General features: G+C 36.3%; 3 protein-coding genes across 4 annotated transcripts in view; 2 read left to right on the forward strand and 1 right to left on the reverse strand.

The window, feature by feature from the left end:
• Positions 1-3,695, reverse strand: part of LOC127789871 (uncharacterized) — a 33,138-nt gene extending 29,443 nt beyond the window's left edge. Inside the window, exons 1-2 of one of the 2 annotated variants that reach the window (XM_052318924.1) lie at positions 3,116-3,695; positions 2,294-2,984 (exon numbers count right to left, since the gene is read on the reverse strand). In XM_052318924.1, the coding sequence (XP_052174884.1) occupies positions 2,294-2,954 (661 nt within the window). In that variant the 5' untranslated portion in view covers positions 2,955-2,984; positions 3,116-3,695. The remainder of the gene's footprint in view (positions 1-2,293; positions 2,985-3,115) is intronic. The other variant, XM_052318925.1, reaches the window with a different exon arrangement.
• A 10,251-nt stretch (positions 3,696-13,946) lies between these two features.
• On the forward strand, positions 13,947-15,841 carry LOC127790538 (uncharacterized). The gene has a single exon (XM_052320090.1). It carries the CDS (start codon positions 14,551-14,553, stop codon positions 15,538-15,540), a length of 990 nt encoding a protein of 329 aa, XP_052176050.1. The 5' UTR covers positions 13,947-14,550; the 3' UTR covers positions 15,541-15,841.
• A 2,806-nt stretch (positions 15,842-18,647) lies between these two features.
• Positions 18,648-27,950, forward strand: LOC127789502 (KH domain-containing protein At3g08620-like). Its single transcript, XM_052318374.1, has 7 exons — positions 18,648-19,243; positions 19,454-19,545; positions 21,706-21,857; positions 26,091-26,207; positions 26,334-26,450; positions 26,630-26,773; positions 27,297-27,950. Exons 1-7 carry the CDS (start codon positions 19,152-19,154, stop codon positions 27,441-27,443), a joined length of 861 nt encoding a protein of 286 aa, XP_052174334.1. The 5' UTR covers positions 18,648-19,151; the 3' UTR covers positions 27,444-27,950.
• The last annotated feature ends 15 nt before the right edge of the window (positions 27,951-27,965 follow it).

The following is a 27,965-nucleotide window of genomic DNA, read 5'->3' on the forward strand; positions in this document are numbered from 1 at the left end:
AATTCGCTACTCAATTAATTCACAAAAGTTGCCGAAAACACCGTCGGGCTCGCCAGGCCAAGTCGCCTTCAAGCCTTCTCAACCTGGACCTTAACTATGGAAACTAATTTCCTAGCCTTCAACTCAAATCAAAATCACAGCCAAAGAACAACTACTGCCCAATTCACTATCCAAGGCTCTCAGCCCAATTTGCGATCGCTACTGATTCCAAAATCACCAAAACTCATTGCTAGTTCAATCGCTACACCCACTCTTGAGTCCAAATCACAACACCCACTATATCGAGACACTCCAGAGTCTAACCCATTGCCTCACGGTTAGCATCGACACCTACCGTGGATTGGTGTCCGTCACGGCAACGAAATTTTATTGGAATTCAGTTGGATCTGCTTGGCTTGTTCGTCCTCAATTCCGAACAAAATCACTAGAATCTTAGCCAAGCCAATCCACCTACCTCTCCTTCAGATTCGAGTTGACACTCACCCCCTCGCATGTCGAAATCAATTCCGAGATTCAACCATAAATCTTTTGGTTGTTTCTCAGTCACGAAAGTGCAATTTACCAAAATAGTAAGAGTTGCACCGGAAGAAGAACTAACTGCTAAGGGACTGCTCCAAGAGTCGCCTCTACCTCATTTTCTCGTCTACGCACTCTAATTATCACCTAGGCCTCCTTTCACTAGAAATCACTTCCAATTTCGAGGATCCGATGCTTCGAACAATAGCCGTCGATAACTGTTGGACCTTAATCAGCAACAAAAACCGGCGAGGAACGATGCTCTAATACATTTTGACGTGAACCTAGGGTTCATAACTGGGTTGGATTAGCAATCGAAAGGATCCGATTGAATAGAACTAATAACATAATGATTGGAGAGGGAAATGAGATAGAAATAAAGGAAGAAACCAGAGGAAAATGAGAGAGAATTGCAGAAGGGAACGAGAGGGAGAATGGGAGAGAATTCTAGAGAGAAAAATGAGAGATTCAATATCAATTCAAGCATAATTTCTCATCCTCGGTCGTGGCTTATATATAGCCTAATAGCCTCCACATGCACCCATGTGCAATGCAACAAATAGCCTAACTGCCTATAGCTAAGGACAAGGCCCTATGAGAGAAAATATAAACGGAAATTACAAAATATGGTAATGCATGTAAGCTAAATACTATCATATTTCCTACTCTATCCTTGGAGATCCTCGGGGTCATGACACTAATGACCCTTTATCTGGCTGAATAACCACAACCTCTAATCCCTCCATCCAAAATATTCAAGGAAAGCAAGAAATAGAGCATACTCCCTCTAAACAAACCCCCCTTAGCATAGTAGTTAGGAAAAGTATTCAAAAAACTATTGCCCCCCTAATTCTGTCTTTTTATCCAATTGTTGAGTATGCATGTATGATTCCTGGAGTTCTCACAACATTACTCTACTGCCTCTCAAACCCACTCCCTCCTCTAAGATCACCAAACATCTTCAATGCCATATCAGAAACTCATTCTCAAGCCCCCTTATTGAAGCCATAAGAAATCAAATAAAGCACTTTAACAAGGAATCCTTTTAAGCACTAAGACCTGTCACAAACTGGATGTAGGCAGACATCCAAGCCCTTGAATGCAGCAGATTATTACTCTTATTTTCAGTTATTAATTTTATTTTCTTGATTGATATTTTGGCACTATGTGTAGCTTTATATACAGTAACCAGCAATTATGTACGGTAACAGCAGTTGCCACTCTCACTCATTCAATACCTGTAAGAGAGGCTATATCAGCCACTCGAGAACTGTTTTGGATTATCATTGGAATATAATAACTCAAGTTTCTCTCTTACTCTTCAATTCTGTCCCAATTTTCTTCCTGTTTCTCCCTCATTTTTCTCTATTTCTCCCTCTCTTTCAATTATATCTTCAAAGAAATCATAGTTAGGACTGGATTCCTGACTTCCCACATGACAGTCTTTTCTAGATTCCTAAACCCCATCATGAAGAAGGAACTGTCCATTTGAAACCACTCCAACCTTCTAGTCAAAGGTTAAACCCCCATTACTACAAAAGCTACAAAAACAGACCAAAAAAATAAAAAGAACAAGTAAATATGGAGTGATCTCAAGAAGGTTCAAGGATAATATTATTTGAACATTTTTTCAACAAATGTAAAATGTCATCCCGACTCATTATCTTGGCAATGCTAAGAGCCTAAGAGATCATTTATGGATGCAAATGCTTGTAAAACAACTGAACAACGAACTTCGTAGCTAAAATGGTTAAGGTGAAAATTTGTGAAAGAGTACCTTGCAAATGCTGTCGGATAAAAACGACCAAGAGAAGCAAAGAAAACGGAAGCACCTGCTCAATCCATCTGGCAGCCTGCTGTATATCATATCTCTGGTAAGAAGAATCCCTTCCATTAGATGCAGACCCATCTGCAGCCTCCCCATCAACATCTCCTCCATTAAGTGACTGGGACACACCCTCCCCTACGCCCTGATCACTCCTCGAATCTCCCTGGCCATCCAGTGTTGAAGAAAGGGACAAGGCAGAAGCTGTTCTACCAATGGGATGAGCATATGCTTCATTCTGATGGCCAAGTGTTGAAGAAGGCAAAGAAGTCTCAATCCTGTCGAGTTCATGATCTTGTTCCCCGGCACCAATTATCCTAATAGAAACCTCCCCAGCGCCAACACCAGACACAGGAGAATCGTTATGAATGCGATCTTGGAAACCAACGCCGATGGTACTGTTCGTGGAGGAGGTATCAGATTCCGCGTGACTAGGAGGGGACCTGGGTCGCAGGAGGCCAGAGTACTCCAACAAGGTAGAAAGCGGTGAACGGAGCAAATTGGAGGCAGACAACTGGACTCCGAATCTTCTAGAATTGATAGTGCTACTCGGGGGAGAACCCCTGAAGGTATCCGAATTAGCAGCAGCAGCAGCAGCTGCAGAGGCTTCCATTTGCGACGAGGCACTAGACCTAACCCAGCCCTGAACAAAATTTGTCAAAGTTGAAAAGCATGATCATAGCCGGAGATAATAGGCGTTGAAGATGCATACAAAAAGAAGAAACATTGCATCGATTAACAGTGCGGGATAATGGAAATGGACAAAGATCTTACCTTGGAGATCGTTTCTTTCTCCGTGGAAGACCTTGTTTTGGTTTTGGTTTTTCCTTTTTCTTCTCTTAAAATAAGAAGAGAGAGCAAATAATCAATCAACGGCCAGAAACCCCAACCCTAGAAAACCGATCAACAAATTGCCTGTCTTTTTGGAATGGATCGCGGCTTGACCACCATAACCTATCTCATGATCTCCAGTTGGCAGGCAGATTGGGAGGTGGCGTTGCGAAACAGAAGAGATGGATGGAAGAAAGCTCCCTTCCCTGCCTCTTTCCAGAGTTAGATATTGAATAAGACCTCCTGCTCCTAACGCTCAGGAAGGACGGAAGGAAAGATCGGCGTCTGCTTCTTTCTTCCAGGCACACGGAGGAGAATCGAAAAAGAGAAACGAGGGTAGGCAGTTTGTTGTGTTGTGGGCATCCTTCTGCCCTTTCTCCTGCGGCTCGCTCGCTCGCTCTCTCCCCGCCCTCCCCTCTGCCTCTATCCCCGAGCGAGAGAGAGAGAGAGAGAAGGCGGGCAACAACACAACAGCACGCGGATGAAATAATAAAAAATAATTTTGATTGATGCCGCTGGCCGCACTTAAAATTCTCTATAAACTAAAATGACTTTGATGTGTATTCATTCATTCGCTCACATTCATTTAGCAGCCTTCAGGCAGGCACGTAGGTAGAGTAGGATTGGGATAACAAGAAACGCGTTCATTGTTATTTGTTTTTGTTGTTATTTGGTCGGCCCTACCGTTACCGTACACTAACTATACCATCGCTTTGTCCTGTTTTTAGTTTTAGAATTAATTATTATATTTATTTTTTAGAAAAATATAAAGACAACATCATTTTACTACTAATTTTTACAAAATAACAAAATCAAAATTTTACAAAAATTAATTTAACCACCCTTCATCCATCAGGGTTAGGCAATGTTGAGAGAAAAATTAATTTGACTAACTAGTGAGATATTAATTAAAATTAAGTATTAATTATATAAACGACTCGCTTAATTTAAAATTAAATTTTAACTCATAATAAATTAACATGTATATAAAACAATGAGTGGAGTGACTATATCACTCACAAAAGGAAATAAGGCTAAAATCCACTAAATCGTATCAAAATTTATAACTTAAAATACTTAATCCCTTAATAGTTTTATTTTTAACCTTCTTTGACATCATTTTATGGTCCCAAAAAAAAAAAAAAAAAGAAACTAGATTTACATGTTAGAAAAAGAACATGCCACAATGCTCCCAATTAATTTTAAACAATTCAATTATTACAAATTAATTAAAAATAAAAATACTAAACTTACCTTTAAATGGAGGTAAATGACTTCAATTAGTAATTAATTTGAAAAGAGAAATGGTAAACACAAAATATAACTAATAATTGCAGTCAGTCTCTAAATTCAAATAAGATTTTAGTTTATCTTCAAAGTAGTGCAAAAGCTAATAAATCCATAAACAACATGAAATCCAATTAATTTTTAAATCATAAAAGTAAATTAGTCTCTAATTTACTTTTACATTATTGAACCAAAATAATCTTCAAATAATTATTTTTTTTAATTTAATTTTCTCGTCTCTTTTCTTCAATAAATACAATTTTTGATTGATTTTTTTTTGTTCCGTAAATACAGTTTTTGATTGAATTTTAAAAATACCATATTTGTGTTTCTATTTCAAAAGTTGGAATTTTTATGTTTTCTTTTTGAGTTAGTGGTTATATTCTCCAACTTTTTTCTTTTTAATTTTCCTTTTCAAATCATTAGTTGGGGCTACTTTTGGTGAGTTTAGTATTTTTATTTTTAATTAATTTATAATAACATAATTATTTGTAATTGTTTGATATTAATTAAGGAACTATGATCATTTGTTTTGACATGTAAATTTATTTTTTAATTTAAAATAATATCAAGAGAATTTTTTTATTAAAAATAGAATTACAAGACAATTATTGCCTTTTAAGTTATAAATTTAAAGGGATTTAGTGAATTTAAAAAATAAATAAACAAAGACACAGCACCTAAACGTGACATCCTTTGCTGCCAATTAAAGTGTTGAGATGGAAGGAAAGGAAGGTAGTGGTGGGCGCATTCAAAAGATATTGAGTGAGGAGGGGCCCGACCTAAACAAAATGATTAAGTCATACATATAATAATAATAATTATTATTATTATTATTATTTATACATCAAATGTAAATAAAATGACATGAATTATATTATAATATATTTTTTTAAGAATATTTATGTTTTTTATTTATCTTTAATACATAAATAATAATTTTAAGTAATATTTAAAAAGTGAATTAGAGATATTAAACTGAAAATAAAAGAGATTTACGGTTCAACGGTGGGATTGAAGTTAATCTTATTTGAATTAGTATGTATTCTAAAGAAATAACATAAATATATTAATTAAAATTGTGATAATAAAAATATTTAAAAATAAAATATATCTTTCAATTTTAAAAAAAATTATAACAATCTTAACACAAATTTATGATAAAGTAAAATATAATTCATGATTATGATGAAACAGAAACTAAGAAAATGTATTTTGTTTAATAACCGTAAGCAGTAGAGGATATAGAGAAAGCAGAGGATAAACTTTCTACATACTCATTGATAAACAAACAGCCTATAAATAGGCTAATACATAACTGAAAGCAACATGAAAATAGGCACTATCCCACGTTAACAAACAAACTGCTATGACTGGGTAAACAACTGCTAGGACCACCCACGTACAAATTATTTAAATTTCCTCAACAATCCCTCCCTTAAACTGATGTTCCAGATATAACATCCAGTTTAATCAAAGTTAAGCTTTGAAGTACAAACACCAAGTAGCTTTCTGAGCTTCTGAAATGCAGGAAACTTGAGAGGCTTCATTAGAATATCAGCGATCTGGTCTTCACTTCTGCAGTAAATAAGATTAATGACTCCATCATTCGTGAGATCCCTCAAGAAATGATACTTCACATCTATATGTTTGCTTCGACCATGCAAAACTGGATTTTTAGAAAGCTTTATTGCTGAACTGTTGTCGCAATAAATCTGAGTAGGTCCATCCTCCTTGAATTGCAGCTCTTTAAGGATTTTCTTTAGCCAAATAGCTTGACAAGCACAAGCTGTTGCAGCAACAAATTCAGCTTCAGTGGATGATAATGTGACAATAGGTTGCTTCTTTGATGACCATGAAACAGCTCCTGTCCCCATCATGAAAACATACCCAGATGTACTTTTTCGATCATCTGAATCTCCTGCATAATCACTATCTGTAAAGCCAAACAGATTTGATTTTTCTCCATTCCTGCTAATCATACTTACAGCATGCATTATATCAGGTCTGGTTGCCGTCAAATACATTAAACTCCCCACTATTTGTTTGTAGAGAGTGTCATTAACTTTTTTTCCTCCATTATCTTTGTTTAGCTTCAAACCAAACTCCGATGGAGTATTTACAGGATTACAATCCTTCATTTGAAACCTGTCCAAAATTTCTCGCACATACTTCTTTTGAGAAATAAAAATTCCACTAGAAGACTGCACCACTTCAATGCCAAGAAAATAATGCATCATGCCAAGATCGGACATGTCAAATTCAGCCATCATGGATTTCTTAAAACTTCCAAACATGGCTGTATTATTTCCAGTGTAGATTAAATCATCTACAAATAAGCAAACAATGAGCATTTTTCCTCCATCTTCAATCTTTATAAAAAGTGTATGTTCATAAGGACATTTTTGAAATCCTTCCTTCAAAAAATAAGTTTCTATACGATTATACCAAGCCCGTGGAGCTTGTTTTAATCCATATAGAGCTTTCTTTAACTTATACACTTTATGCTCATTGCCAAGTTTTATATAACCAGGAGGTTGATCAATAAATACCTCTTCTTTCAAATCTCCATGGAGGAATGCTGATTTCACGTCCAACTGAAAGATAGGCCATGAGTTTTGAGCTGCCATTGCAATCACCAATCTGATTGTATCATGCCTTGCAACCGGAGCAAAGACTTCTTTATAATCAACACCAAACTCCTGCTTGTAGCCTTTAGCTACCAAACGTGCCTTGTGCTTGTCAACCTCACCATTCTCTTTCAGCTTTGTCTTGTAAACCCACTTTACACCAATTGTCTTCTGTCCTTTTGGAAGATCACATAGCTCCCATGTCTCATTTCTTTCAATGGCTGTTATTTCAGCATCCATAGCCTTTCTCCATTTAGGTTCTTTGACAGCCACTTCAAAAATGGTAGGATCACAATCTGAAAAAAGAGCAAAATGTGTAAGTGGGTCATCACCTTGGTTAACTCCAGTTACCTCATAATCAGTCATCCATGCTGGTCTTCTACGAACACGCTGAGGCCTTTGTGATTCAGCTGCAAGTGGGCTTTGATCAACTATTGGAACATTTTGAGGGACTTCCTCTTCTTGCTCATTCTCCATAGATTGCTGCCCTTTCTCATCATCATCAAAATCTGCTGGAATATTTTCCTTAACTCCATTTTGATTCCATGCCCAAGTGCCTGTTTCATCAAAGACCACATCACGGCTGATGATAAGTTTCATGGTGTTAGGATTGTATAGTTTATAAGCTTTTGACTTATCACTAACACCAAGAAAAATGCATTTTTCTCCCTTGTTATCTAGCTTCCTCCTCTTCTCATCTGGAATATGGGCATAGGCAATACACCCAAAAATCCGGAAATGATCTACAACAGGTTTCCTTCCGCTCCATGCTTCCTCCGGTGTCATATTTTGAACAGCAAGTGTGGGACTTCTGTTTAATATATGAATGCTCCAATTAACTGCTTCAGGCCAGAAACTTTTTGGAATGCCACTGGTTGTTAAAAGGCTTCGCACCATATTCATAATAGTGCGGTTCGTCCTCTCGCATACACCATTCTGTTGGGGCGTATAAGCTGCTGTAAGTTGTCTCTTGATTCCATGGTTCTCACAAAAAATTACAAATTCATGTGAGTTATATTCTCCACCACGATCTGTGCGAAGAGCTTTTATTGGGTTGCCAACTTCCTTCTCAACAAGTGCTTTATAGTGTTTAAAAGCTACAAAGGCTTCAGATTTTTCTTGCAAAAAATAAACCCATATCTTACGACTATAATCATCAATGAAGGTAATTATATATCTTTTACCTCCGTTAAAATGTGGTGTTATTGGCCCACAAATGTCGGAATGCACAAGCTCCAATGCCTTTTTTGCTCTCCAAGATTTTCCTTGAGGGAATTGATTACGGTGTTGTTTGCTAACAACACATTCTTCACAAACTTGAGAAGAAGTTGTGATTTGAGGAAGCCCTATCACCATGTTCTTCTGTTGAAGAGTTTTCAATCCGCCAAAATTCAGATGCCCATAGCGAAAGTGCCATAGCCATGCCTCATCTTTTAATTTTGTTGAGAAGCACGAATGAGTGGTGTTGTGGAGGTAAAGTGGGAACATACGATTCGCCGTCATGTTAACTTGAGCAATTAAGCCCAACTTTGCGTCTTGAATTTGGCATACTCCATCTTTGATAAAAATCTCGTATCCTTTTTCTTGTAACTGACCCACACTAAGCAGGTTGGTCTTTAAATCTGGCACAAAAAGAACATTAGCGATAGTGTGGGTGGAATTTCCTTTAGTTTGGACTGTTACCTTTCCTTTTCCCATAACAGAAATTGTGGAATTGTCACCAAACTTAATAGAGCTGCGAAAGGATTCATCCAATTCAGAAAATGCCTCCTTCTCTCCACACATGTGGTTGCTGCAGCCAGTGTCTAAATACCACATGTTTTGTTGAGTTTCTTCCTTCACGTGACACACCATCAAAAGAGACACCTCTTCTTCCTTTTCTGCATAGTTAGTTTGGTCTTCACTTTGTTTATTCAAATCAGTTTGACATTCTGATTTATAATGGCCATACCTATGACATCTGTAACATTCAACATTGGACTTGTCTGCTGACTTTGATCTATAAGTTGTTAAGTGGTGGCCTCCACGTCCTCTGCCTCTTACTTGAAATTGTCTCTCTTGATGATGATGATTCTGTTGTTGGTTCCTCCAATCATTATTGTTTCTGCCTCCTCTACCTCGACTTCTACCTCTGCCTCGTCCTCTATCAGCTCTACTGGGTGTAGAGTGACTTTCTGATACGGCCTTCAATGCTTGTTCTTCTTTTTCCTGCTGGTTAATCTTTTGCTCATGAACCAGCAAAGAACTTTGTAATTCATCAATTGATAGTAAACCAACATCATTAGCTTCTTCTATTGAACAGACAACAAAATTAAATTTTGATGTCAAGGATCGAAGAATCTTTTCAACAATGAGAACATCCTCTGTCTTGTCGCCATGGATCCGCATCTTGTTAACGATTGCCATCGTTCTTGAAAAATAGTCTGTAACTGATTCTCCTGACTTCATTCGAAGCATTTCAAACTCCGAACGAAGTGCTTGAAGCTGCTGCCTCTTAGCCCTTGCTGTACCTTGATACTTCTTCTTCATGGAATCCCAAATATGCTTGGCGATGTCCTTGCAAAGAATGGTTTCCAAGATTGACCGATCAATGGCTTGGAAGAGATAATTCTTTGCTTTAAGATCCTTTAACTTCAGCATGTCAAGCTCTATCCTTTGTGCATCTGTTAGCACAACACTTTCTGCTGGTTTTGCTACTCCAGAAACAACAACACTTTCTGCCGGTTCTGCTACTCCAGAAACAACAACCGTCCAATATTCTTTGGACCTCAAGAAGTTCTCCATGAGCATGCTCCAATGGTCATAGTGACCATCAAAGCGTGGAATGGCTGGCTGTACAAAACTTTCGGAAGCCATCAATTTCACTTCTCGGAACCAAGCTCTGATACCACTGATGAAACAGAAACTAAGAAAATGTATTTTGTTTAATAACCGTAAGCAGTAGAGGATATAGAGAAAGCAGAGGATAAACTTTCTACATACTCATTGATAAACAAACAGCCTATAAATAGGCTAATACATAACTGAAAGCAACATGAAAATAGGCACTATCCCACGTTAACAAACAAACTGCTATGACTGGGTAAACAATTGCTAGGACCACCCACGTACAAATTATTTAAATTTCCTCAACAGATTAAATATTTAAATTATAAATATAAAATTAAACAAAAAATTATCCATATATTATTAAAATGAGAGATGATATTCAAATATTTAAAAATATTATTATATTTTTTAATATTAAAAATACACTAAAAGGAAAATATATATATATCTTAAATATTAATCGGTTGAACCATTTAGTTCAATCAGTTCACTAATTCAACCATGATTAATATAAAAAACCAACTAATTATTTAATAATCAATTTTTAACCATGAACAAATTTAATTTTCTGACCGATTCCCAATTCAATCAATTTAATGTGTCAGTTCAATTCTTATAACACTGATTTTAAATATATAAATATATAACTCCCACATATTATATATTAAATATTAGATGGACACAAAAACAACAAAGGGACAAACAATAAAGTTTTTTTTTTTTTTTTTTCATATATGCTACATTGATTATTGTTGCCCTACTATTACACTAATGGTATGATGTCGTGTTGGATATGCAAACTAAAGTTTTACATTGACTAGACACGAAAAGGATCAAGATTATATAAGTGTGGATAATATATCTATTGGTATCAGCATTTTAAGTAAAATTTAAAAGTAAATTCATTAAAATTTAGGGTCAAAGTGGACAATATCATACTAATATGAAATTTTGAGAGGTCCATAGCCCTAACAGTGGTATCAAAGCCCATGCCCCAACCTTAACCAAGAGAATGTGTGGAGGAAATTCTCAAAATGCCAAACAAAGATGGTGAGCCTCAATTAAATTCATGATTGGATCGGTAGTTGAGCTTTATTTGGAACGGGCTCTTGAGGTAAGGGATATTTTGAAACTTCACGAACGTGTTGTTAGCCCATGGTGAAAATGAGTAATTGATCTCGATGGAGCAAACGGATAGATAATTATTGGAAGGGAAGCACCCAAAATAAATGCCACGGTCCTTTGAGGGGAGGATTGTTGGGTATAAAAATTAAAGTCTTATATTAACTAGAGATAAAAAGAATTAAGAACATATAAGTGCGGACAATATCAAATATCAATGAAGATATGAGGCAGCTTGCATAAAATTCAAAAACAAATTTATGAGAATTTAGGGGTAAAGTAAAATATCAACGTGAAGATTTGAGAGGTGCATATTCGTGACACATGAGCCTTCAGTACTCTTACCAAACTGACATTACCTAAAAGTACAATATAATAGCATTAATCATAATAAATAATACTGGTAGCTAGCTAGCTTTGGCAATTGGGAATGCTGGCCAGTGGCCACTCGTTGGTCAGGAGCTGCATTTCCTAGTCCGGTGGTATATACTTAATTTATTAGTAGTCTCTGCACTGCTGGCATAGCTTGGGTTGGGTTGGGTTGGGTTGGAGCAGAATGGCCATCGGAACTCCTCAGGCTGAGCTTTCTCCATCCAGTATCCTTCTCCAGAAAAAATAATAATCTTTATATATATATAAAAGTTAGATAGTTTGGTAAAGAATTTTTTCCTCAAAAAACTTATATTAATTACTAAAAATATTCATTACTGCAAAATTAATATTAAATTTCCAGTTTTTCAATGTTAATTATGGATTTTTCAGTGAATTATTTTGTGTATATTAAATATTTAATTAATATATACATAATAAAGTAAGATTATTTGCAAAATAATTTTGTCCCCAAAATTTATATTAATAATAATTAAATTATCTTTATATTTATATTATTATTATTATTATAAAAGTAGGATAGTCCGCAAAAAAAAATTCGCCCAAAACTTGCATTAATAATAATTAAATTATTATTGCTAAAAGTAATAGTAATTAATAATTATTATAAAATTAATAATAAAATTTTCAATACATGAGTTTTTCAATACTAATAATGAGTTTTTCATATATTATTATGTGTATATTAAATATTCAATTATTAAATAATTTATCGTGGACACAATTAAATAGATGAATATACATATGCACGTAGATAATTTTTAATCTGTAATAATGGATATATCAAGAAATTACATAAGATGTAGCCAGAATATCACTTTTATATTGATTTTTCATAGTTTTTCCGACTTACTTGCTGAAAAATTATTAAAAGTCATTTATAATGTGTATATTATTTATCCACCCGTTTAAATATTTAATTAGTTAACTTCGTATGAATTTTTCAATGCATTATTATGTGTATATAAATATTTAGTTATTAAATAGTTTGCCAAGCATTTTTTTCCTCCATAGTCTCTAAAGTATTTTTTACCTCTAAAATTTGTATTAAATTAAATATAGTAATAATTAATAATTAAAGTAAAAAATTAAGTATGAGTTTCCAATACTATTTATAATTTTTATTTATAACTTAATTTTAAACTCAATTAATTAAAAATATTTATAATATTATTTTTGATTAATTCTTCAATTAATCTCTCAATCAATTAAAAATAAATATTATTTTTAAAGAATATAAATAGACAACTTAAACTATTAATTAAGTCATTAAAAATTGTCCATTTGTATAAAATAAAAATAATTTTCATTTAGTACTTATTATTTGAAAGCAATTGGAGACCTCCTATAAAGTATTTTGGAATTTTTCACTATCAATTAAATAAATATTATTAATAAAAAATTTGAATAGACAATTTAAATTATTAATTATGTCATGTATAGATATATAATTTCTCAATGAATTAAAAATAAATATTTTTTATAAATATTATTAATCAAAAATATTTATAATATTATTTTTGATTAATTCCTCAATTATTAAAAAATAAATATTAATGTATGAGTTTTTCAATGTTAATTAAGATTTAACATATCACATTTGCAAGAATATGAAAGAAAATTAATACATAGTGAAAGAAAAATAAGTCAAAATTCATATTTTCAAAATTTTGTTATCACTGCAAAAATTAAATTTTAGGATCAGAAATTAAAAATTTCAAGTAAATTTTTAATTAGTATTGAAAAATTCATACTTTCCCACCTTTAGGAGTTTTAATTTATATTTATATTTATAATTTATAAATAAATATATAATATAATAAATAATTTTATTTTAATAATTAATCAATCACTACTTTTAATTAAATGCAAGATTAATGCATGAGTTTTTTAATACTAATTAAGATTTAAGATATTGTATTTTCAAGACTAATATATAAATTTTTAATATTAATTAAAATTTAATTTTTAAATTTATTGTGATTACACGTTTTGTGCATGGCACGGGTGAACCAATGGCGGAGCCATGCCTTGGCCAGCTGGGCATTGGCCCCATCTGATTTTTTGATTTTTTATATATATTATTATAGATAATTATAATTTTTATAATTTGACCTAAGTTATAATTATGATTTGGTCTGGACTAAATTTTTTTTTTTTTGACTCTGGCACTGGGGTGAACACTAGTTATAATAAATAGATGAAAAGAAAGAAAAAGAAGTGGACCTGCGAGCTAGCGACCACTGCGCGCAAATTAAGATTCAAGGGCGTTCCGGTCCACAAGGGGACTAGTTGAATGTAGATGAGCTGGCGTGATTAATGCTATCTAATACTTGAAGCCCCATTAAATACTCAAAGACGGTTCTTTTTGTATATATATTATTATTATTACTTCTATATATGCACCTCATGATTGCGAGTGCTGTTTTGCCAGAGAATGTTTAATTTCCAGCATTTCACACTGCTGCAGCCTGCAGCCTGTTAATTTTTCTCATTAATATTTCCTGAGGCAGATATCTGTATATATGGATGTTTAATATCAAATGCATATATGCCTTTGCAAACACAGATTCAGAAATGCAACGCTGCTTGGAAAGATAGATTCCTGCAGTGCAGGGATTCCAAAGAAGAAAAGTGAGATGTGAGCCACCGCAACGGCTTAAAATTAACCCTCTCGGTCTTGGCACATGCATGTTTGGTTTCTTGTTCGATACACCTTTCCTTTTTGCAAGTGCCCGTTGGATTTCAGATTTAGAAATTAGAATCCCGCCATTTGTTGGTTGTGAAGCTTCTGCGACTACTACTGAGAGACAAGACAGACAGACTACTTCCAAGTTCAAGAAGGTGTTGATTTTTTTGGATGACCGCACTTATGCGACTCCATGTGCTCGTGCTCTTGATTACACAGGTGTTGATTTCTTAAGAAGTGTTGATTTCTTACTCTGCATCTCACTAATCAGTTCTACAGGTGCAGCTAGCTCGACTTCAGAGCTACGCTTAAGCGTATAGTAGGACGTCCGGCTGAATTTTCTTTGTAATATATATCTATATATCTACATATGTATATGTATAAACACACATAATTACGTAGTCTACTCCAAATTAAGTACTAAGCGTGCAATGATGATCGATGCGATGGGGCTTCTTCCCACGAGTATTACTCTGGTGTTGCTTCTTGTCATCACTCGGATGTTCAGCAGCAGCTGGTTGCCAAATACCAAAGCTCAATCCACTACAAGTGCAACGGCCCTTGATGCACTTCTCCAGGACTACGCTTACAGGGCATTCGTCCGTGTTCGTCCTCTGAGGACGGGCATTGCCTACGATGGAACTGTAGTACTGCCATCCAACTTAACAGGCATTACGATCTCAGCAATGAGGCTCCGAAGCGGTAGCTTGAGAAGGAGAGGCGTTCCGGCATACAAAGAATTCCGTATTCCTGTGGGAGTTGTCGTGGAGCCATATGTAGAGAGGCTACTTCTTGTCTACCAAAATTTGGGGAGCAATTGGTCCACGGCGTACTACCCTTTACCCGGTTACACATACGTAGCTCCATTGTTGGGTCTGCTCGCTTACGACGCATCAAACCTATCAGCCAAGGATTTACCCGAATTGGATATGAGGGCATCGGATCAACCCATTTCAATCAAATTTTCAGACGTGAAATTGGTGCCTGGTGGGTCCTCAGTGGTTCCGAAATGTGTTTCGTTTGGCTGGCATGGATTGCCTAACTTCACCAATGTTGTATCTGGCAATATGTGTTCGACGTTCCAACAGGGACATTTCTCTATTGTGGTTGAGTCCATTGCGCCCACTAGTCCGACTCCAAGTGGCCGTGGAGGAAATAATAAGAATAATGGTAACAAGCGCTGGATAATTGCCGGGTCAGTGCTAGGAGGAGGCTTAGGCTTGTTGGTTTTGATGGGATTCCTGCTGCTGAGGTGCTATCGGAGGAAGAAATTGCGAGAGATGGAAGATGCTGCAGATGCAGGGGAAACTCTGCGCATGACTCGTGTTGGAAACACGAAGGTCCCATCTGCAATGCTTACGCGGACACAGCCGACCACAGAGCCAGAGCCAGAGCCAGAGGGCGAATATGTCCACGAATAACTAGTACGTACTCACGCACGCACGCGCCCTGTATTCTCCAATTCACATTCACATTCCATATTATTCATTCATGCGTTTAATATACGCATACATTCAGCCATTCCCACTGGTGTTTCCTTGTGATGCTTGTTCAGCCGTTCCCACTGGTGTTTCCTTGTTACGTTTGTTCTTCCCCCCCCCCCCCCGCGCGCGCGCGCAGAAATATATAGAAAAATGTTACTTGTACAAATAATTAAATTATTAAAAAAATGATCGAAAACACTAAATAACAAAAATATTCTCACTTAATTTATCGTCGTTGTCTCTGAATAAAATTTCGGGTTTCATGAAATTCTCCTTGATGATTGATGATGAAATTTGATTTATGAAGTTCGATATAGTCATTAAACTTCTTATCCTGCCATTACATATAAATGTTATGTACGGTTATTGTGTTGTGTAATAATCAATACTAGTTTTTGGAGGGAATTATTGTTTTTAAAAGTAATTTTATTTTGTTTTGTTTTTTTAAATCACCATGGATCAAAACAAAGTAATAACTTGCCCGTGGCAGAACACACCCTTTTCTAGCGAAAACAAGTTCAAATGCATCAATTGTCGAGTTGGAGGCGAAGCTCGAATGATTAGGATCATAAGCTGACATTGGGAAATTAATTCAAACTGTTGCCGGGCAAGCAGTGGAAATCTTCGTGGGAGCCAACAAACTATTATTGGTCGGCTTTCAGCGTCAAGCAAGTAAGGGAGAGTAATCTGGACATTATTGGAATAGGGGGAGAGAGAGAGAGAGAACTAAAGTGACCATCTATTGTTTTTGTACAACAGCAGCACTGAAAGATCCAACCAACGACTTTAGGAATAAAAATAGTGAGTTGAAGAATTTTCTCGGTACAATTTAAAACCAAAGAAATGAAACAAATATGTGTACGTTCAAAGGAGGCATAACGAGATTGAAGATTCTGTCTTTCATTTAATCCTTCTCTCGGTACTTCTAATTTATTGAACCCAGATAATACTGTTGGCCCATTGCCTTGTTGTACTCGTCAACTCTTCACTTTCATTCTATCTCTGGAGACCAAGGAGGATCCATCACCTCACCCCAAACAATTAATAGATTTTTCCTCGCTCTTGAATTTTTTTTGTCTCAGGCCGTTCATTATTTGCATCATATTAATTGTCCAACGGTTCATATACGTAGTGTGGTCATGCCATCGTAACTTGAGTTTTTGGGACTTTGAGACGAGACGTGAAAATGGAGCCCGAATTGTATAATAAAATATAAAAAATAAATAAATATTTATACCATAAGAATATATATATTTTTTAAATTATCAATTAAAAACTACCATAAACGAAACGAAAGATACTACCATAAACGAAACGAAATGAAGAAACAATTAACCGCTGAAAATTGGAGTAGATATGGAGTTAGAGCATCTGAGAAGCAGATTTTATCTGATGATCCAATCGACAATCAAGAGGTAGCAAGCCACCGGCCACAACCCACAAGGGCGAGCGACGGAGGGCGATGGCGAGCCAGCGACCGAGCAGAGCAACGAGAGGCGATGTTTGCTGGGCGAGCGCCCGAGCAGCGAGCCACCGACCACGAGGGCGAGGCAAGTCGTTGAGGACGAGCCATTGCCAATTGAGCAGCGAGAGGCGAGAAAGTGAGGGCGAGGAGCAGCAAAAAAAGAGAGAGGCAGCGAGCTACTGGCGACAGAGCAGTAGCGAGAGGCAAGAGCGAGGACGAGGCACGGCGGAGCTAAAGAGGTAAGGCTAGGGCAACGAGCAAATTAAAGAGAGAGAAGGAAAAGGGTCGCAAGAAGGGGGTGGGCGGGCGGGCGAAAAAAGCATGGAATCCTGAGTTGTGAAATTTTTATGGCCCCTAATTGTGAAATTTGCATGGGTCATTTTCAATTTATTGGCAATAAATTATGAAATTTTTATGAAACTGAGCCAGCAGCTGCCTCATGGAAGGTCGCCGGGGGGGGGGGGGGGGGGGGGGGGGAAGAAGCGAAATTTCTTTGAGTGCAGTTTGAACACCAAAGTTGAAATTAAGGCCGGAAGACCAGTCTATCTATACATGTTGGCTGGCTAATATCAAAATTAATTTAATTAGAAGAGAGAGAGAGAATCCAAGGCAAGCAACCAAATATATATATGTTAGTTTGACTGATTCAATATAAAGGAGGAGCTTAAGCTTACTGACTGAGATAGTGATGGACGCGTTAGGGTAAACGTAAACGATCAATCAATTAATCAATGCAACTGGCGCCACCATAGGAGGGATGATGTTGACTCTGCTGATGATCTGATTGTATATGGAGGGAAGGAGTCAGCTAAGGGAGGGACCTCCCCAGCAGCAGCCCCTCCCTGTCCCTGGCTTGCTTTCTATTGTCTAAAATGGCTGTGGCCATGCATTCCACGTGTTCCTTCCTCATTTTTGTATTATACTTTTATTATTAATTAATTAATTTATTTTCTTAAAATTATCACCTCTCATCATATTTTTAATTTCGATAAAAGAAATAAATCACAAGTAAATCAAGAAATTAAACACATGATTTACTAGTGAGAATTACAACTTATCGTGACCCAATCGCTTAACCTTAATCATAATTTGTCCTCTATTCTATACAAATACAACATATAACTGAATTAGTATTTAATTTTTTAAAAACCTAAAAATGATTAGGCATGGAGAATGATTTCAGCATTTGCTTACAATAATAACTTTCAAAATTACAATAACTAATTAACACACAACATCTTGTAAGTAATAATTGTATTTAATTTCAATCGTTTTCAGTTTAACTGTCAGGTAAAATTACATACATACAATAGGATAATGCAATATCACGTTTGTCGTTTGTGATGTGAAATAAAAGGTGATTCGATTGAAATTATAAAAGAGATCCTCCCCCAGTCCCCAGTAAGTACGTCGCATGAAATAGGCCGGCGAGTAGAGACTAGTACTGTAGTGGGTTGAGAAGTCTTCTCCGTGACTTCATCCCCTCCCCCCCCCCCCCGGCGTCAGACCAGGGTTAACATTTTCTTTCCATTTCCCAGCGTCTGTGGAACTTTTGCTTTAACCATCTACATAATTATTATTGTGTATTATTGTTATTATTATATATCCCCACCCCACCAGTCCACGCCATCATCCCAGACAGACTTCAAGTTATTTGTTTTTTATAAAACAATAAATCTGCTTAAAAAGCAACGACATATGCAGAGAAAGGGATCGATTCGTAGGTAGAAGTAGAACATCTCTGTTGTTGAACAGTGGTACTGCTGGTCGCGGTAAATCTTTTTGTTATGTGCGTGTGTGCGCGCCTCTCTCCCTCTCTCTCACTCTCTGTAGACTCCCAACAGACTTAACAATTTAAAAAAAAAAAAAAAAAAACAAGAGAAGAAGAAGAAGAAGAAGAAAGTTAAAAAAGATAATTTTGGCCCTCCTCCTCCTCCCTTCTGCAAACTTGAGAGAGCAAGCGACCCAATCTCATCCCCGTCTTTTTATGCTAGCCCTTTTTCTTCTTTGGACGGTCTACAACTGGCCAGGAAGATCCTTTCGGCATTCCATTTGAGTGCGTTGGTGAGGCAGGAGAAGCGACATGTCAGGTCTGTACAATCCCAATTTTTCTCCTGCTACTGCCAGAGCTCTTTCCCCACAGATTCGAACTACTCCGTCGGATGTTGTTGACAGGTACGATGTCCTTTCCACTCGTGCTATACTGCTATTATCCCTTTCTTTCTTTTGGATGTGTAGTGGATGCTTTTGGTTGTCCCTTCCTATATTTATCTGGAATCGATCGACTTGGATTTCATTCATTCGTTCATTTGTTTCCTTTCTTTTCTTTTGCTGCACATCCATGTCATAGCTTTCCTACCTACTTGCTTGTGTGTGTGTGTGTAGCAATCAGTACTTATCGGAGCTGTTGGCAGAGCATCAGAAGATTTCACCTTTCATGCAGGTCCTCCCAGTATGTAGCGGGCTCTTGAATCAAGGTCCGTCCTTTTACTTGGTACCATATCTGAGTAATATGGATATAATCTTTTCTGCCTTTCCTTTTTCTCTTTCGCTCAATATGGGGGGTTTTAACTGCATTATTACTTGGCAAACTACTTCCTTTGCTTGCCTGCGCTAGGTAGGTACATTCCCCCCCCCCCAGAATTTGTTTTAGCTTCATCCACCATGGTTAATTGCTTTATCCGGTAATTGGTTTTAGAACATCGACAATGTTTATGTAGAGTTGGAATACTAAAATAGAAATTTTCAAACTGGTCCAGAGCAAACGGATCCAGTAGATGCTTTTAAACTGGCTAGTTATTTTCTTGCTGCTATACGAAGCTCAATGGAATATGAGAATGCTTGGGACCACTTGCATTATTTCTGTTGCTTTGTGCCTCATTTTTGTTTCCTATTTCTATATATTAAGAAATAAAACTAATCTATGTTTTGAAGGCACAATTGTCTTCATATTCTCTTTAGTTTTACTTTATTTTTTGTAAACCTGATATTTTCAGGACATGGAAGCAGTTTTAGATGGTATCCTTTTGATGGTCTATTTTCAAGAAGTTTTCTCCATTACATACTATGGAACAATCCCTGCCCTTTTCCAGGATTTTTTTTCGGAAAAAAGAGAACGTCCTTTCAAAATGATGCCCATAGGGTCCTAATTTTTCTACATTCTTCAAACTTATGTAATGGACTGCTCCTAAGAATTCTGTAGTTTGTTTTATCCGGCCATACTTAGTCAACCCCAAGTAATTGGGAAAGTTCTTAGTTTACAAACACGCGAACTTAGAGACGTATGTTTAACTTCTCATAAAGGTCTGGTAACCATTTTGGTATGGGACACCCAGAATGTTGTCAAAGATAGAAGGAGAAGAGAAGAATTGGGGAAGAAAGAGAAGAAGGAGAAGTGCAGAGGGAGAAGGAAGCCACAGAGAGAGGGGGAGAGAGAGATTAAAAAAAATCAATAATTTTATTTTCAATCAATCAAAACATATGTTTGGATTACGCTAATGAGCCAAATATATAGGCTTAGTAACATGATTAAAGCTCTTTGAAAACTACTCTCTCTATCACCTGATCCACTAAAAGTCCTAATAAAACAAAAATGCCTTCAGATAAACGTGAAATTAGTATCTTTATTTGTTTTGGTTCCTATCACATTTGCTCCTAGGACGTTTGGTAGCATAATTACCTGAAATTATGAAATTGTGATATTCTTAGTTGAGTTGACTTTATGGGAACACACTTGACTTTTCATATGATATTTAGTAACCATTTACGATGGAATTGAGTGAACCTGTGACATATTCCATAGAGGGTTCGTATATAAAACCTGGTTGTTAAGGTTCCAAAATTTATTGTGATGGGCTTAAATGCTTTTGGCATTTGTGTTTTAGAAAATTTTACCATCCAAAACACTTGCCAGTATTTGACTTTTCATGTGAGGCTCGGTAAATATCTGCTTCATTTGGCTATTGAAGTTGTAATATATGTCATAGCAGGGATTCGTATATGAAAACGGTCAGTAATGTTCCATTATTTATATCATGTTGGATTTAAAATGCTTTGGCTTTTGAGTTTCAGTATGTTCTTTTATCCAAAGCACTTGTTAACTTAAAGGTGATGTAAAAACTGGTATAGCTTCGTAATAAAACTACAGTTCCATAGCTGGATGCGGCATTCACTAGTTTGGGTTCTTTCAGGTTTTCAATTAATAATGTTCTAGAACTTCTGTGTCTAATATACCCACGAGTGCTATGGTGGGTTTGAGTGGAAAATAGATGGATTTACTTAAAAGGATCTGCTCATTATCCTTATTATTCTCCCCATTCTGACCAGTAACCTTAAGGTTGAGAGGCTAAAAATCGTAAACTGATTCATCTTGCATTAGCTGGTATTGAAAATTAAATAATACTTTTACATGTGGTGGACTGGACTGTGGATCATCCCTAGTTACTTGATTTATTGTGCTATTTAGCTGAATTACCCCTTAGACATTTCTACTTCATCTCCAGCATTTCCTTATTAATTTGATGGTTGAATCAGTGAATTATTCAGCTGTGTGTATTCAGTTTTAAACACATATTTCAAGTGCTTTTATTTTTGTTCTGACTGTTAGTGTCTCATGTTCGTCACTTCTTTCTCATCAGAGATTTTACGGGTTTCTGGAATAATGCCTAACCAAGGTTTTGGTGAACTTGAGCGACTACAGCATAGAAGCCCCAGTCCCATGGCTTCTTCAAATCTTATATCAAATGTTGCAGGGACTGGACCGAGTAGTTGGAATGCCCTTCCTCAGGAGGTAACTGGTCTTTTTAGTCCAGCATCTATTTGTGTCAGCATTTGTTCGTTTTTTAGATTACAATTTCCATAGCTCTTTGTCATTCATTTCATTGATATTTACCACTTTTGGTTGTGTAATGTTGGATGCATGCTTAAGTAGCTATTAGCCTATGACCAAAGGAGACACCCGTATGAGGTTTTTTTTTATGATCCTACCTCAACATTATTACCCATAACTTCCTTTCTTTGTTGTATTGCTGAATATAGAATAGCTTCCAGTATACCGATCCTGGTTTATTCTTCTCATTCATCAGTATCGATTTTATAGCTTTGAGCCCCAATGTTTCTTTTGGGTATGTGCTTCCATATCCAAAAGTTTAGGCAACTCATGGACTAATTGCAAGCTTCAGGCTGTATCAGTTTATAGGTTATCAAGAGATGTGAAGGACAAATTTTCCTAATTTGAACTTTTATGATGTGTTCTATTAGATGGCTATGTTACTCAGCATGTTACAGTACTGTTGCTGACTCGAATACAGATATAATCAGATGAGGTGTTGCATAATTTCATTTTGCATTCCTTTCTCAAACTGAATTGCGTTTATCCAAGCTTTTGTTAGTTAATGTGATCATGTGAAGATTAGTACCCATTTTCTAACATGTTAATCATCTCCATCTATGACCATATTTTCTGTAAGGACATATATCCCATGTCATTCTTCAGAGTCTTGCTCTACCTCTTTTATTGCAAAATTCCCCATTCCATCTAATTTCCTCACAGACGTATCTATAGGTCTTCTTCTCAGATGCCTATATCATCTTAAACACATCTCACATCTTGTCTTTAATAGGCAGCACTTTAGCTTTATTATGAATATTCTCATTTTTCATTCTTTTTTCCTGTATGGCTGCACATCTATCTTAACATCCTCAACTAATTATGATCATGTTTTCCACAAGTTGTTGCTAAACTATTCAACATTCCATGCCAAACAATATGCCCTAGATTTCTACACTATTCTCTGTCTTTATTTTTCACGTCCAATGGGAAAAACTTACAATTTATGAATTGATATGTGCATTCCAAAACATTCCACACTTTCTTAAAATGGTTCATCCAACAATCTGAAGTGATCCCGTAGTTTTTCATATTTATTCTCTTAAATGGTTTTATAAGAGGATAGAAATTTGGGCTCGAAAAATTACAGAATATTTTGCCAAAGGCTTCTGGGAATGTATTTTGACATAATTTATTTACGAGAAAATAGACTAATTGTATTATTTTATTGACAAACTAGTTGAGAAAGTATTGATATAGAACTATGATAGTAAACTATACAAGTCTTCCTTGTCATACCACATATGCCAGTCCTCTTCCACATTAGGAACGATCCACTTCCAATTAACGTTGGCTAAAATACTGTTACGTGCCATGGAACCACCTATTTCTCAAATCAAAGGATTCTCAAACTTTTATGTTAAGGTGTGTTTGATTGCATTACTTAGAATTTAATTCTAGGTAATGATTGCCTAGAAAACAAAAACCACCCCACCCCCTTGGAAAATGAATTCCATGGAAAGAAGCTTCAAATGCTTGTACCATACACATATTTTTCATAGAAAATTAAGAGTGTTTGATTGTTTCCATAGAAAATATATATAACAATTACACATTTTCTATGGTAAATGTGTGCAATCAAACACACTCTTAGAAAAAAATTTAGTCTTCATAAAAAAATGGATTAATGAAGTTGTTGAGAATAATATGATCCTTTTGTTCAGTGTGGAGAGGGAATTAGACAAGTGCTAATTGTCATATGTTACTGGACATCGGGAAGCATTGGCCGTCCATGCAAAGATTAGTTTTTAGGTAGAATCACACACAAAGGGAGAAAGGTTAAACTGCTGGTGGACAAACTATTATATCATAAGTTCTCAGCAGAAGCAGCTGTATAATACAGTACAGGACCAAAGCACACATTCAGCATTTCCTAGATGAAAAATTAGGCTCCTAGTTTGAATTTTTTATCCTCCTGAGGTTTCCTTCAAAATTCAGCTAACCAAGGGTATCCAATTTGAAATGTTACATTTGATGCTCCACTGATGAAAATTAGGCAACTAATTGATGCTCCAGTTGCTTGATGTCAAAATTCCAATAACCATACCTCCATCAGAATCAGTAGCATGCTGCAAGCTCTTATAATTGCTACGGCTTTAGACTTGAGACAGTTGTCATTGAGGAATATAGCGATTAAGGACGGGAAGGAGAGAGGGAATTTCCTAGTATTTATTCCCTTTGGACCCAGGGTAATAGGAGTGGTAAGTGGAAACCAGCAATAAGTGCGAACTGAAAGAAAAATAGGAAGAAAGAAAAACAGGAGGAGGATGCCAAATTGCATCAATGGGATTCTAGTTATTGTTAGGTACATTCATATTCTGTATTCTGTTATCCTCCATGTGGAGCATGACAAACGTGTCTCAACCTTACACAAAAGAGTTACTACACTGCTACATGCTGGGGAAGCAATGTCTCAACAAATTCTGGAATTTGTTTTCAGCCATTGCTTTTTGTTGCTTTTTTCCCTCCTTTTCCTACTAACCTTGGTGCTTCTGTTTATTTGTCTTCTTGCAGATATATCTGGCTTGCAAGTTTATGGATTTAGGTATATTTTCTCTTTATCTAGTGTTGGCAAAAGAAAACTGAGAGCACAAACCACAAGTTCAACTGAAATTTTGGTGGATATTATCTGTACTAATGAGTGTCAATCAGCCTTCGATAGTCTAGGAGTTTGATAAAGGTTCTCTTGGTTCCTCTTTAGGTAACTTGTCTAAGAATAAATTATTGGACAAAGGAAACTGTGAATTTGATCATTTTATCAATTCCTATAAATTTAATCTCTTTGTTTGATGTCAGTTGTGTGTTTGGGAGTCCTTCAAGCCCAATTCTGTTTTCACTGTTTCTGCACCTTCCAATCTGCCTGCTCGTTATGATATCACGGTTGGTCCATTCTTTTGCACATAGTTTATGCTGACATGGTCAGAGGTTAGGAGGAGAACAGCTCCATTTAATTGGTGTAATAACCACATATCCTTGGTTTGGAGAAGTGATCTCTATCCTGAAATGCAATCAGACCGGCAATATATCTGATTTCATTGCCTTCTGATTTCTATTCACCAGCAGGCTAAGCAAATCATGTAATATGACATATCATCTGACAGACATGCATTCCATGGCTGAATTGTTTTTGTACCTTTCTCCTTACTGTCATTGGGGGGGGGGGGGGGGGGGGGGGGGTGGGCATTGCTGAATGAATTTGCATAAGTGATAGTTTTGCTCATTGAAATATCTTAGTTAAAAACCAAAGGTTATATCAAGTGCTCATTAGAAATAGATATAAGAGAAAATGTGGGAGCTAATAATCTTTGGACTCCATGTATATATGACCTCTAAAAATATCTTGGCTATGGAAAGTGGCATATAGCTTTACTCTTCGGCAATGATCATCAGGGTTCTACATTTCTCTGTTTTCTTTCCCATAAGAAAAAAAACTAGTTTATTTAGTGGGTAAAATATTTGATAGCTTCGTGGAAAGTCAGCATCAGATGGGTTTTTCTTAATTGGAATGGACTGTTATCTTTCTCCTTGCTTTTCAAAACTAGCAAAACACATGTTCGGCTTTCAGGAGTGTTAAAAGTTGTGAAACCATGATATTCGACTCTACCACTTATAGCCTCATAGTACCAGGTGATGCAATATGTATACAAGGTTCCTTTGCTTGCAAAGTGAGCTGACTGACTGAAAACAAGGAAACTTAAACTGACTCTTTAAAGCTGTGGTGTGATTCTGTAAACAAGCAAAGGATTGAATTTTCTTTCTTCAAGTTTGTGAGCAAAGCTTTAAATGAGTTGGTTTATTGTCTGATTTATCATGAGAAATTATGATTATTCCTGTGTAGTTATAGCATGAGTGGCAAGAGTTATGCTGTTACTTGTTTTTACGTGTGGCTGACATTGTTGCTACTTGACGGTGTAAAAGATTCTGAATAGAAGTTGAAGTCCATCATCTTTGGATATTTTAGTATTTGATCTTTTTTGTTACTTTGGTTTTATTAGTTACTTGCTACCAAGGAATTGATTTCCTTGTATTTTTTCTGCATGTAAGATTTTTGTTGTCTGGTCTGCTTTCCTTTACCCATTAACAAGGGAAAGATAATATTATAGTTATGGTATTAAACTCTTAACTGCACAACAGAGGCTAAGTGGTCCCCCTGGGATGACAATGGATTGGCAAGGAGCACCAGCAAGTCCTAGTTCATACACAGTGAGGAGAATTTTGCGCTTAGAGATTCCGGCAGATGCGTATCCAAATGTAAGCTTGTAGTTCATTGTTTAAGCTAGAAGTCTTGTTTATTTTTCTTCCCATTTTATTATAACAGAAGACTTCCATTGTCAAATGTTTTGTAACTGAGAGATTGACTTATCTATGGATGCGTAGTTTAATTTTGTCGGGCGGCTTCTGGGCCCCAGGGGCAATTCACTAAAACGGGTGGAAGTTACTACAGGATGCCGTGTCTACATTAGAGGAAAAGGATCGATAAAGGACCCTGACCAGGTTGTACATAAAATCTTACGTTTTTCTTTTTGGTTAGCACTGTACTAAATATTGATGATGACCCAATTGCCTGATGGAGAAGGCAATGTTCTACCAAAATGGATTTGTCTAGTTTATTTTAATTGTTATTGGTTACTGTAATTGAGAACTTACTTCTGGTTTTTGCTTCTCAATTTAAGGAAGAGAAGCTACGGGGAAAACCAGGCTATGAACATCTGAACGAGCCACTCCATATCCTGATCGAGGCTGATTTGCCTGCCAATGTTGTTGATATAAGGCTACGACAGGCACAGGAGATTATAGAAGAACTGCTCAAACCAGTGGTATTTATCTCAAAACTGTTTGTTCCTCGTGTATTCTGTACGGAGATTCTGCATAACTTTACACGCTCTCTAATTTAAAACCAGAGACTTGCTTTCAAAGACTAGATTTTTGACAACTTAAAATTCAAATGAGGAGGAATTTGAATCAAATTCAAATTCCAACCACTTATCTCATCACTTTACTTACTAAGGAACTTATTATCCCATAATAACCGCAAAGTCTAACAAAATGATTCATGCATATGATAGAATGTCTTTGCATAGGTGGTAATAATGCAGTACCCACTAAGTGGTTAGTGGGTTCCACATGGTAGATTGTGAATATGGCTGTAGAAATCGTTGAGCGCTGTTTGGAAGTTTCTGTCTCTGCAATTGTTCCTGAAAACCTTAGGAAGTTGAGTGGGTGTCTCATGTTTCTGTGATCAGTAGCTTGTGGAAGCGTTTCTTTGTCATAGAGAGCTGTATCAATAGTTTTGTATGCCTTGTTTTCTCATTTTTTTCCGTATACATGTTTATGTCGCAGGATGAGTCGCAGGATTATATTAAGAGGCAGCAGTTGCGAGAACTAGCCATGCTAAATTCCAATTTCAGAGAGGAGAGTCCTGGGCCCAGTGGCAGCGTCTCACCTTTTAATACTAGTGGAATGAAACGCCCAAAAACAGGACGTTAAGACATCATATTGGTTACTGCGCAAAATGGCTTCTTCTGTTGGCATTATTTATGAAGTACAGTTGCCAAAGATCAAGCTCAATTATGCGATCCAAAAAATATCTGAGTCCAGCTATAGCTAGCTACCGAAACAAATAGAAAGGAACCGTCAAACAGTCCTTGGTGGTGAGCTTTTCTGGTTGTGGTTGTGTTTATTCTTTGAACAAGTAAAATTAAAATCTAGGAGTAGAGATACCAAGAAGAAAAAAAATCGTGATCTATACAGTGGGTATTGGAGTCCGATCTTGTAAGCCTCGGCCATTGAATTTGATCTTATTGTTTGTAGCCTTTCTTTGTTCTGAGTGTGGAATATAGGAGGAGGAAATCTTCATGCAAGGGGATTGGGCATACATGTTAGTTGTAGGTGCATTTGTGTTATGTGATCTATGATTAAGGCCATACTTAATTCTGTTGGACATTTGATTGATAAAGAAAGGACGACGGCCATGTTGGTCGGTTTACTGTGTTAGGATTATGAAGGCGT

Source organism: Diospyros lotus, chromosome 14 (assembly GCF_014633365.1).
Source record: "Diospyros lotus cultivar Yz01 chromosome 14, ASM1463336v1, whole genome shotgun sequence".
NCBI lineage: Eukaryota > Viridiplantae > Streptophyta > Magnoliopsida > Ericales > Ebenaceae > Diospyros > Diospyros lotus.

What these genes read in the sequence shown, in the direction of transcription:
- LOC127790538 (XM_052320090.1), top strand. Translation starts at nt 14,551, where the DNA reads ATGATGATCGATGCGATGGGGCTTCTTCCCACGAGTATTACTCTGGTG.
- LOC127789502 (XM_052318374.1), top strand. Translation starts at nt 19,152, where the DNA reads ATGTCAGGTCTGTACAATCCCAATTTTTCTCCTGCTACTGCCAGAGCT. An exon ending in CCGTCGGATGTTGTTGACAG is followed by an intron (nt 19,244 to 19,453) that starts GTACGATGTCCT and finishes GTGTGTGTGTAG; the next exon opens with CAATCAGTACTTATCGGAGC. An exon ending in AAGAACTGCTCAAACCAGTG is followed by an intron (nt 26,774 to 27,296) that starts GTATTTATCTCA and finishes TTTATGTCGCAG; the next exon opens with GATGAGTCGCAGGATTATAT.